A 13,415-nucleotide genomic window follows, 5' to 3' on the forward strand; every position below is an offset into this window, starting at 1 on the left:
TCATGTAACTAGCTCTAAGAATAGTATTTTTAATACATTAATCTGCATTGAATATTTGAATTTTTAGTCTATTTTAATATTGAAAATGCATATTATTTTGTCATTTGAAAAATTCAGTATCTTATTATAGAAATAAAAAATAATAATAATTTTGTTTTGATGATAATTATTTCTTAATTTAAAAATGAACTAATAGTTGGAATTAAATTTATTATAATTTTAAGTTTTATATAATTCTGTTTATAAAATGTTTAATAAATTAATTCAGAAAAAAATAAGGTTACAAAAACTTCCTCAAATGTCTGCGTTAAGTGCTATTTGAAGAGTTAATATAGTACTATGTGGTATTTACTATTTGTTTATTTTCATGTTAAGTATTATTAAGTCATATGATACTGAGAAAATTTTCTGAGTATCATATGACTTAATACATTACTGAAACTTAAGAATAAAACTTAAACCTATTAAAATGTTTTGATGGCTGTTTAATCTATAGCTTTTTGAATATTTTAAATGATTTTCTGTCAGGTTGTAATGTACTGATTGATTGTTATTAAAGTACTCCTATTCAATGCTGTCTTGAAATGGCTTTTCAGTTTTTCCAGTTATTTATTTATTATTGATTATTGAAATTAATGATGATAATTTTAATTATCTGAAACATACTTCATGGACTGCTTTTATTGTATTAAACTATTTATTTTTGTGAAGATAAAATACATTTGTCATTTTGCACTTCATAATTTTAATATAATTTACTTACAAACTCCTGTTTTTTTATCATGAACCCAATTCTTAGAAACTAAAACAAGCTGTTTTGATTTATTAGCTTTTACTATTTCTAATTCATTGGTTTCTAAAAATGGACCTACTATATTTATCCATTTTTTATAATTTAACCAATATTTACTTATTACAAGACTATTATTTCTACTAGAAATTCTACCATCAAGCATGATGGAATATTTTTTATGAGAAAATAGATATTGAAGAATTGAGAAGAATTTCAAGTTGAACTTGACGTTGTGATTCTGTTTCTCAGCCTTTGATAAAGCCATTGTTACTCAATGTTGCTCAAGTTGGACTTTGCAGTCTTCAGAGGTCTCAGTTTTTATTCTTTTAGATCTAGAATTTATCTGATCAATTTTACTCTTACGCTTTCCCCTAGGCAAATTTTTTTCAACAAAATAGTGAGTTTTTTAAATTTCGAATTGCTAAAACAAAGATGAATTGTATATATGTTAGTTAAATTAGTGATAACACTTTCTAAATAACAGGGTCTTTAGGTCATTACTTCTGATTGGATAGTAGAATGTCATGTGGTCAGAAACATTTTTAAAAATTTTGTTATAGAAGTGATATGATGTGGCTGTTGTTTTTTAAAGTTTAAATTTTAAATTTAATGAAGTAAGTTTAAAATACACCATTTGCCAAAATATTTAAAAATGCAACTTAAGGGAAATTTCTTCATCAAGCATGAATGTCACATGGTCACTGATATCACTGCAATGCAAGTGCAATCACTGATCTGAAATCTATAAAATGTTTATTCTATAGCTCTATTATTTTTGTAAAATAAGTAGCCTATATTTTTCATCAGAACATAAAATGAATATAACCAAAATTTCATCTGGATTGGACAAAAATTGAAGGAGTTATAAGGAATTTTCACATACAGACAATTGCTTTTACATTAGTAATTATCTTTACATACTGTGTTTAATCAAATTTTTTTATTTTAAATTCATTAATTCTTAATTCTTTTAACATTGTATTATCACAAATTTTATCTAGTTTAGATGTAATATCTTTTATATTCCATTGGTCTGACTGTTACATTTTAGTTCAATCCTTGTTTTTAACATATCACAAATCTTGTCTTTTATTTCTTTAGTTGTTTTATTAATAATCAAAATTTTTCCCAGGATTGTTTAGTTCAGGGGATGGGCAACCTTTTTCTAAGGGCTGCATTTCAAAACTTTTGAACTGATGTGGGCTGCATACAAGAGAAAACAGGGAAAAAAATGTTGGTAAATCACAATTATTTATTCATATATAATTATAAATTAGCATAGATATACTTAATTTAGCTTCTGGAACTGATGTAAACATAATATATCGGAAATATTTGGTTAAATATTAGTCACTGTTAGCTTTAAATTAGTTTCGATGTGTCTGTTAGCCAGTTTTTTTTTTATTTATTTTTACTAAATTCATTGCGGAAAAACTATTCAAATACATAAGTTGTAGGAAATAACTTTTGAATTTTTGTTGCATACTTCCTTAAGCTAGGAAATTGATATATTTATTCATTTTTACGTGGGCTGCAAAAAATATTACTGTGGGTTGCCCATCCCTGGTTTAGTTGTTAAAGGATTGTTTGTTACTGTAATGACAATCAACAATCAAAAATAATTAATTTATAATATATATGGAGTATATCTAAAAAGTAATGAGACTGTTGCTATAAAATATTTTATTAACAATTGAAACAAATCAATATTATTCCCTTCAAAGCAGTTCCATTGGAAAACTATACACTAATGGAAACATTGCTCTTAATCCTAGTTGCAGTATTGGGAGTGAGAGCAATGTGTCCATCTATGTACCAGGTGTATAAGCTTAAATCTGCTGTTTGCTAATAGATGGTGTAAGCGAGCGTATTAAGTTACAATGATGACGCCATATTGTTTTTTTGATGATTTTGACGTCTGTCAACATTAATCAGTGCACATCATCAGATATTTCATACAACAACATATATTTTTTTNGAAAACTTAAAGACGTCGAAAGATCACCAACTCCAATTTTTTACAACTTTTTTACAAGGTTTTATTGGACTATTTCTGTATTTTAAAGGACTGTTTATAGGCAACCGTGTAGCCTAAAAAGGAAGGTCCGGTTGCTGAAGTTTATCCTGGAATTTTAACGGAAATAAAAGGTGATCGACCAAAGTTTTAACAAAAATTTTTTGGAATTGACTGTGTTTTTATTTATTGAAAAAGATATTTATCTTAATTATGAAAATATAGTAGATTGTTTTTTAATTTTTGGAACCTAACCCTTCTTTTCGTACTAGTTCTTTGTTTTGCATAACGCGGATTCTTATAACACGGCAATTTTTTGGAACGTAACTACCGTGTTATACGGGGGTTACCTGTATACAATTTTAATCAATAATAGTATAAGTAGTAAAAACAAAACTTTCATCTTTAAGCTGGAAAATTATAACTGTTTTGTAACAGTTACCGATATAAATAATTTTCCAGTGTAAAAGTGAAAGTTTTGTTACTATGGTTGAGCTGGACAAAAATGAATAAAGTGTTAGTGAGATCAATTGAAAAATAAGTATTATTAATTTATTATTTTAATAATAATTATTGTAAATTCTCTAATAGACTCTGGTTGTCTATTGGACAGAATATACTTAGCCCCGAGCATCTATTCCATTTTTGCAGAATTTCATATCCAAACTACTGATAAAAAAAGAAAAAAAAGCAGTCCAGTCTTCTTTCTAAAACCATCACCACCACCACTTTGGTTTTCCCCACCCATTCTCTCTCTCAAATAATGAAAACTGCAGGTAATTCACAAGAAATTTTCATTTTTTATTTAATAGAAAAGTGTACTGCTACATTACTCCATTACACAACAATATTACTACCATAAATGTAGTTATAATGTTATTGTTGTATTCATGTTTCATGAATTTTTCTAGTCACCCCTCTGTTATCTGTGAATACCATGTTTTATTTATCACTTTCATCTAACTGAATGAAGATTTCTCTTGCTTTGTGCAACACCATCCATCTGAAAGTTTTATGATTTACACCTTTCTTCTTTTGGCTTCTTTACTTCATAATTATTCTTGTTAGCATTAAGAGGGTCATGCTTGTTCCTCCATTTATAGAATTCACTTTGGATGAGCCTTGAATTTCCATGCAGCATGGAAATTTGAGGCTCATGCAAACACAAAAGAATACTCTGGAGAAGAACCAGAGTATTCTTTTGTGTTTGCAACTGTGTTCGATTTGAATGCAACACTGTAAGACCTCTTGGTTGCTATTCTGATTGACATCTAGTTCACTAATCTGTCTGAAATGCAGAGTTTAAAACAAAATATAGGAATATGAGCCTACTCATATTTACCATATACTTTAGTTGCACCCCATGTTGTAGTAAAAACATTTTTCAAATGTTTCCATGGGAAAATTACCACAGCATGTACAGAAGAACACAGCTTCATGAGCTGCTTGTAGGAATTTAATGAAACTTGACATCTAGCAATTGAAACTAAATAGCCAATGTTTAAAGAGACCCAGAATTTATTGGAGGATTTATGGTATTAATATTATTATTTGGGATTAATAGTACACAATGTCATCGAGGTCATGTCAACGACATCAGCTGAATATATTGTCAGATGATGACTTCTAGCACTACAACTGGAAGGGGGAGCAATGTCTCCATCAGTGTGTGGTTTTCCATTGGAACTACTTTGAAGGAATAATATTGATTTGTAGTTCAATTGTTAATAAAAGTTTTTATAGCATCAGCCTCATTATTTTTTATACACACTTTGCATATAAGTCAAATGTTAAAAAAAATAATAGTACATATTATCAGAATGAATTCTCTAATTTTATTATCATTACTAAATATTTTTAGGTTACCAACACCTAGACCTGGAGAAGTATTGGGTTTAGTTGGAACCAATGGTATAGGAAAATCAACAGCTCTGAAAATTTTAGCAGGAAAATTGAAACCAAATCTTGGACGTTATAATGTAAGATTACTTGGTACTTTAGTTTTCTGTGTTTATTTTCAATGCAAATTAATTTGTTCTACTAAAACCAAATATTTTTGGAAATTTTGAAAAATTTATTTCAATTTTTTTAAAATTTATTGCCTAATTATTGTTTAAAATCATTAAAATTCTTAGAATTTATCCAAGTTATTGATAAAACAATATCAGATGTTTACAGAATATAAGAATTTCTGTAAAATACCTGTTTTTTTGTTAAAGAATGTACAGGTAACCCCCGTATAACACGGCACTTCTATAGCACGGATTCACTCTAACACGGTTCGAGAATTGGTACCATCCCCCGTATAACACGATACTCTTATAGCACGGATTCACTCTGACACGGTTCNTCCAGATTTGTTTGGTTTGCCTTTGATCCGCATTTAGTTAGTTACTAGTTTGAGTAAAACTTTGTTTATTCTCATTATTATTTTCACTTACATGCTTCAAGTTTTGTATACGGTGTTTGTACACAAAATTTTAAAAAAAAATGATGTAAAAATAATAATTACTGGGAGAATTATAAAGAATAAATAAAATACATTTTATTACTTTATTTTACAAAAAGTAAAAATAAACAAAAGTACTAATATCAGACTTCAGTTGTTTCCTTTCTCCAGGCACCACCATTCTTCCTTTTCACCAATGCACGTTACCGCCTAACACAGAAATAAGCGGTGTAGAACAGCTTAGTTTAGTGCAATGAAACAGAGCAAGGGAAGTACACTTATAACACTTCAAAAGTTGTGAAACAACGTTTATAACTGTCTTAAAAAATCATGTCGTCTGAATAACTTATCGACGGTATGACTTCGAGATCCTTGATATTTTTATTTCCGAAAATAATTCGGATCAAATGCATTGGTATCTTTACTGATAGTTCTCGTTCTATGTCCGGATGTTATGGAGGATTGCAAGCACTTTTTCGAAGCAAAGACTCTGATGAATTCTGGACCCATTGCACAGAGAAGCACTCGCATCAGAATATCTGAGTTCTGCATTGAACCAGAATATGTAGTACATGTAGTAAACTTTATAAAAACGGCCGTTGAAGGCAAGATTTTCAAAAAACTGTGAGAGGATATTGATCCGAGCACACGTCTTTGTTGTACTACAGCACTTCGAGAAATTACAAAACAATACCACGAGCGAGCGAGACAAAACATTACTTCTTTCGAGGTAACGTTTTGTCTCGTACGTTTGAACTGCGATAGGAAATTTATTACATATTTTTCTTAAAGAAGAAGACCTCATGTATGCCAAAAATTTTGTGAATGAAGACTTTTTGGTAAAACTAGCATACTTATGTGATTTTTTTAAAAACTGAATGCTTTGAATCTCTCCCTGCAGAGAAGCAACACGCACCTTCTAAAGTCGATTGAGAAAATTTCAGCTTTTATAAAACAATTAAAACTATGGAAAAGAAAAATGGAGATGGAGGAAAGGATGTTTCCTTTTGTTGCAACAGTGTTTGACTTCTAATGGAATTGATTTCTCTCGAGGTGTGAACTCTAATATTTTTTAAGAACATTTATCACAGACTGTCCACCTGGTTTGAGAAATATTTTCAAAATTATAATATCGATAAATTTGCGTGGATTCAAAAACCATTTAATGCCATTGCTCCATCTGAATTTAATGCTGCAGAAGAAGAAAATCTTATTGAATTGTTTCGCGACAATACGTTAAAAAGAAAATTTAGCAGCATGGAATTAACTGAACTTTGGATATCAGTAAAAGATGAATATCCCTTATGAGTGTTATTTCTTTCCATTGAAAATCAATATTTGCACTGAAAGTTTCCACCGTTAAACGAGTTCTTTACAGTGTTTTAACACTAAAGTAAACCAATATCGTATAAAATTGTATTAATTATTAACGTATTCATATTAATTGTTTTCTTAAGTAAATTTCGTAACGTCACAATTGATTTAAGAATGTATTTTACATAGGAAACGGGATTAGAAGACAAAGAAGTAAATACGTTTACTCCCGCATTTTTAGAAATAAGAATTATAGAAGATCGTCAAGTAAGTTTTACTCAATCAATTATGATTATTTTAATAATAATTACGTTTACTCCCGCATTTTTAGAAATAAGAATTATAGAAGATCGTCAAGTAAGTTTTACTCAATCAAAATTTATTATTTTAATAATAATTATTGTAAATTCTCTAATAGACTCTGGTTGTCTATTGGACAGAATATACTTAGCCCCGAGCATCTATTCCATTTTTGCAGAATTTCATATCCAAACTACTGATAAAAAAAGAAAAAAAAGCAGTCCAGTCTTCTTTCTAAAACCATCACCACCACCACTTTGGTTTTCCCCACCCATTCTCTCTCTCAAATAATGAAAACTGCAGGTAATTCACAAGAAATTTTCATTTTTTATTTAATAGAAAAGTGTACTGCTACATTACTCCATTACACAACAATATTACTACCATAAATGTAGTTATAATGTTATTGTTGTATTCATGTTTCATGAATTTTTCTAGTCACCCCTCTGTTATCTGTGAATACCATGTTTTATTTATCACTTTCATCTAACTGAATGAAGATTTCTCTTGCTTTGTGCAACACCATCCATCTGAAAGTTTTATGATTTACACCTTTCTTCTTTTGGCTTCTTTACTTCATAATTATTCTTGTTAGCATTAAGAGGGTCATGCTTGTTCCATTTATAGAATTCACTTTGGATGAGCCTTGAATTTCCATGCAGCATGGAAATTTGAGGCTCATGCAAACACAAAAGAATACTCTGGAGAAGAACCAGAGTATTCTTTTGTGTTTGCAACTGTGTTCGATTTGAATGCAACACTGTAAGACCTCTTGGTTGCTATTCTGATTGACATCTAGTTCACTAATCTGTCTGAAATGCAGAGTTTAAAACAAAATATAGGAATATGAGCCTACTCATGTAGTATTTACCATATACTTTAGTTGCACCCCATGTTGTAGTAAAAACATTTTTCAAATGTTTCCATGGGAAAATTACCACAGCATGTACAGAAGAACACAGCTTCATGAGCTGCTTGTAGGAATTTAATGAAACTTGACATCTAGCAATTGAAACTAAATAGCCAATGTTTAAAGAGACCCAGAATTTATTGGAGGATTTATGGTATTAATATTATTATTTGGGATTAATAGTACACAATGTCATGGGGATAATAACNACAGCTTCATGAGCTGCTTGTAGGAATTTAATGAAACTTGACATCTAGCAATTGAAACTAAATAGCCAATGTTTAAAGAGACCCAGAATTTATTGGAGGATTTATGGTATTAATATTATTATTTGGGATTAATAGTACACAATGTCATGGGGATAATAACAGCTTAACCATATACAACAAACATATGAAACACAACCCTTTAAAAATATATTTATAAAATGGTAGGTAACTGGTAAACTTGTAGAGAATCTTAAAATTAAAGGATTATATTATTGAGCCTGATTTGAAATAATCACAAAGGGGAAATTTTAATGCTTGGATTTTATTGAAGATGATTTAAATGATAGAAATTTTTTACTTGTTCTACATAAAATTGTTATAAGTATTTAAATTAATTAATGTATTGAAATTATTAGAAATATAATTTATTTATTATATACTTCAACAAACACAACATAAATGAATTATTGTAAAAAATAAAGTATTGAAAATTCAAGACAAAATATATGTTTGAAAATATAAAAATATACATTATTAAAGACTTGTACAAAAAATTGTTTGAAGTCTTCTAAACATCTATTTACAATCACTAGAACACAATCAACAGTGGTGGTTTTGACCTTTTTTTATAGGCTCTTCCCTTCCTATACTTATGCAGATTGTTTAAAAAGTTCCTGTGACATCAGATATTTTCAAAATTTTCACTGTAAAAAAATTAAAAAACACATTTGAGAAAGGTCACATTTTTTGGGCTAAGAGAAGCAGTCTGGATGTTTGCCAAGTTGTCATTGTTCTGGGTGTTCTGAACTGACTGAGGTGAAGTTGAGAGCAATGGCTTTATGAAGTATACATACTGAGCAACCAGGTTGTAGATGTCCCACTAGACCACCAGGAGATGTAATCATGTGATTGTGAGACAGCATGAACCAGCTGCAACAAAGTCTGTCAACCATCCAGAGACAGTAGGAAGTCTTGCTATGAAACCCTGTCTCTTCCCATACCATTGGCAGGCAAATAGCAGAGGTAAATTTGTATGCATGTTCATGCATACAAATTTACCTCTGCTATTTACCACTACATGTCCTGCCATTAGCATCTTAACATTATTGACTTTTGTTTACAATGATGCTTTGATCAAGTAATGGACAACTACAGGCTGGCAATAATTTTAGTGACAAATCCTGATTCTATTTGGAAATAGTGACCATGATGTTAGTGTGAGGAACCACTTGTAAGCACTTCAATTCAATTTTACTGTTGACACACTGCTGACAAGTTGGGCTAGGAACCTTCTTATAAGACTTCTCTAGTAGTCTTAGAGGAGATTGAGGGAGATTGATGGCACAATGTTATATTCAGAAAGTTCTCTCTTATGTTTTCATTTTATAGCAGGGCTACCAACAGATATTTTCTAGCAAGATGCTTAACCACATGCAGCTAGTGTTTCCTGGAAATGTCTGTAACATTGGGCAGGCCAAAGAAAGCTCTGCCAGTCTCCATACTTGTCATCCTTCAAGAATTTATGGGACCAGATGGCTACCAATTTTGGCCATCTGTAAGAATGAGGGATCTGGAACAGCATTTGCAACATCAGTAGAAAAATCACCAGAAGATAGTATAAAATACCTGTGTGTTTCCATGCATGATTGTATTGCCACATGTAAGCAGGAGGAAATTAGTCTGTTTGTTATGATACTGTAATCATGTTATCATTGGGTTTGCATTAATAAAGTTTTGTTCAGTTCCAATGCATTTTTTAGTGTTTAATTTTTTATGAGTGTGAATTTAAACGTCATCCTTGTTTCAAAGGTAAAAAACTTTCACATTTGAAAAAAGGATGAAGTTAGAAATATTCAAAATTTTGTTTATGTATCAATGAACATAGTATCATTTACAAATAAGTCATATATAGTTTTAATGTTTGAATTATGTTGATATTTACAATTTAAGCTATAATTTAAAGCCTTTTTTTTTTTTATTAATTTTAGGAAATAAAGTTCTAGTTACATTTTAATGCACAATTGTTTCCATTCATATTTTATTTATTTAATTAGGAGCCTCCAGATTGGACAGAGATTCTTACATATTTTAGGGGATCTGAATTACAAAATTATTTCACTAAGATATTAGAAGATGATTTAAAGGCAATTATAAAACCTCAGTATGTGGACCAAATTCCTAAGGCAGTCAAGGTAAGTCTCAGATACAAAATATTCATATTTATAATGAAAACTGTAAAATATAAAATGCATTTATGTATTTATTAATATTTATTATACAGAATTATAAAATAAAATTAGCATTATAATTACAAATATTATGTACTATAAATAGTGTAAGTTGTTATAACAATGAAGTTGGATTCATAAAGTAAATTTAAAATTTTTCAATTATAGCATGTTTTAAGCCATTAAAGATATTCAATAGAGAAAAATAATTCAGTGAATAATAGAAATGGAAATTATTTTAATAAAAATAGCATAAAATCTTAGGAAAGGAAAATGCAATAAAATGATATTACTAATCATTATATAAATTCAGTTTACTTTTTACAATTTTTCTTTTATATATGATATAAAGATTTTTAAAAAAAACAAAAAACTTAAATTTACTATATGAAAAAATGGATGCAATTTAATTTTGACTTTTATTATGTTAAATTCTACTATACTCAACACCTAGATTGCTTTTCTTGTGACCTGACAATTTAGATAAGACAATTTATTTTTAGGCAAAAAATAAGACACTATATAATTCCAAAAGTGGGGCATATATTAATCCATCTTCCTTTTCTAGCCATCCTTTCTGATGAGTTTACTGTTTGCTAATTTGCTGTCTTGAACCAAATTTAAGTCTAAATTGTCAAGTTATTCTTCAGATTATATTTAATTAATTAAAGCTAATTTCTTGTGTAAAGATTAATAATTAGAAATTAGTTTTAGCTTTAATTAAATAATTTAGAAAATTTTGAAAGAAAGATTGATCCAGAATGAGATTTGAATCCTTGCTCAGGATTAATTCAGACAATATACTTTAAAAAATAATTGGCAGTTTAGACTTTAGTTAGGCTAGTGATTTGGAATTTGGTTTTATTTTAAATACTGTATGTAAAATTCTGAAACTTAATGGAAGACTCTTCACATATAGTGCTGAAACAATTCAAATCACAGAATATACCTTTGTTTAGTTACATGCCATTTTTTAACCATAACAAAATTTTATTTAGTTATTGCATCTTTGTTATGGTTCTTCAAGTAATCCAGGTATACCTAGGCTATTTATTGAATATTTTAAAGTTGATAATTAGTATGAGTTTTCCACTTTATGAATTTCCGGGTTTACAAGTTTTGTTTTTAATCAAAAATATAGCCTTAGCTGCAATAAATAAAGACCAAATATTCTTAAATACTCTGCTTTACATTTCATGATGGTAGTGATGCATTCTATGCATTCTGTAAAACATGTATGATCCATATATTTGCTCATCTAGACAAGCAGCACTATTACTAGCAATGGTAACACTAAACAAGAACGACACTCTTTACTAGCTTACTTTTAATGAGTTTGAATGTGTTGATTTTCATATTAAAATATGTGCTTGCTTTAAATTTATCATCTTTTTTAACAAATCGAAAATAATTAAAAATATGGTGATTGTAACTAACATAAATAAACAATAGCAAATAACAACATTAGACAAAAAAAAAAAATATGAAATCAAAAGCAACCAAGAAGTGGAAAATGCCATTGAAGATAGTTGTGAAAAATGTTCTTTAAACTCTTCAACTGTTTGACACACTGCATTTAATCAGTAATGATAAATAAATCTTTCTGACTATTTCTATGTATGCAAATGCATTCTTTATACATTATTATTAGGAATTTGCTTGATTTTAAAGAATGTTTATATATACAGTAGGACCCTGCCGTTTGTAGACTTGCCACATATGGTTCGAGTTTACACTATTGACAATCTGAAGAATACATAAAATAAAAATTCTTAATTGTGCATTAAATTTACACTACTTCAAGATGCTTAATCTTGTAGCAAATTGCTTATCACATTCATTCTCATTCTGGGAAAGCATTAGTTTGACTCATTTCTTTGTTTTGTATTAAACAATGGGATTCACATCAGTATTTGTCTGGTGAATTGACACATGGTGGAAAATTTCTTCAGTTGCAGATAATTTAATTTCTTTGGAGAAAAGTGTTGTTGTTGAAGAATTGGCAGGTATTTGCAGATATGTTTTGAAATAAAGAGGAAGCTCTGAATTTATTTTTTAATTTTGAATACAAATGTATTATATAGGTAACATTCATTCATTGCTGTACATTCATTGCTTTTGAACTGGGTATTGTGGAAGTCTGCTGGCTGTACTGTTGTCTTGAATTCTTGCTTGTAACATGTCATGTCCATATGCTATCAGTGCTTTTCTTTGTTGCTTTTATGAAAATTAGTTTGCAAACATGAAAGAGAAATACAGTGGAACCCCGGTTAACGAACGTCCTGGTTAACGACCAAATCGGTTAACAAACTTTTATTTTGCAAAAATTTTGTCTCGGATAATGAACATAACAGTATTTTGTGTCAAATTTTAGTTGGTGTTAGGCATGCGCGAGCTAAGCATTGCTTTTCTGAGTGTTTGTGCTATACTTCTTTTTTTCAGTTTTGTGATTTATATATTTAATCAATATGGCATCCAAGAAAGAAAAAAATCATAGTGGCAATAGAAAATGACAATGCACTATCGCATTTGAGAAAAATTTTGATTAAAATAGTAAGACAATTAACTTTAGATCAATTTATTGTTTCTTACGGAAAGAGTTTGTTTGTTTGTTAAGTTATGGCAATGCAAAACTTGGGCGATCTGCCTAGGGGAAATGCCTTCTGGGAGGCATTTTTAAGGGAAATTGGCCCCTATTTAGGCATTACAGACGTGGAGGAAACCCGGAAAACTCCACGTGGCCAGCCTATCTGAGCGAGGTGCGAACCCACAAACAAACTCCCTGTGTTCAAGGTACGAAGATCACTTAGCCATTGGTGGGTTTTTTTTACCAAAAGAGACTTCGACTCTAAGAATCTTCTGATAAAGTGCTACCCGTTATTTTTTGGAGGGGATCCCCCTTCTAAGCATTAAGGTTCGTAAATCTCCACTTTTCTGCCATTAACTACAACAAACGAAGTGCCATTTTATTAAAAAAGTTTACTTGTTTGTTGCTGTAATGATAGATACTACATTTTCCTACATTTTCATCAAAGAAAATTACTGTATATTACAAATAAAATCACAAAAATTTCGGAGACTAGAACGGATTAATTGCATTTGCATTAATTTCTATGGGAAAAATTGCTTCAATTAACGAACGGAGTCACGGAACGTATTAAGTTTGTTAACCGGGGTTCCACTGTATTAAAATTTTTT

At 29.6% G+C, this 13,415-nt stretch overlaps 1 protein-coding gene across 1 annotated transcript in view; it reads left to right on the plus strand.

The window, feature by feature from the left end:
- The window catches only part of LOC111627929 (ATP-binding cassette sub-family E member 1), a 53,367-nt gene that overhangs the window by 15,041 nt on the left and 24,911 nt on the right, over positions 1-13,415 (plus strand). Inside the window, exons 5-6 of the mRNA XM_023371616.1 lie at positions 4,669-4,786; positions 10,044-10,181. Of these exons, the coding sequence (XP_023227384.1) occupies positions 4,669-4,786; positions 10,044-10,181 (256 nt within the window). The remainder of the gene's footprint in view (positions 1-4,668; positions 4,787-10,043; positions 10,182-13,415) is intronic.

The sequence above is a fragment of the Centruroides sculpturatus genome, unplaced genomic scaffold, assembly GCF_000671375.1.
Source record: "Centruroides sculpturatus isolate CEXI.00-Female unplaced genomic scaffold, Cexi_2.0 scaffold230, whole genome shotgun sequence".
NCBI lineage: Eukaryota > Metazoa > Arthropoda > Arachnida > Scorpiones > Buthidae > Centruroides > Centruroides sculpturatus.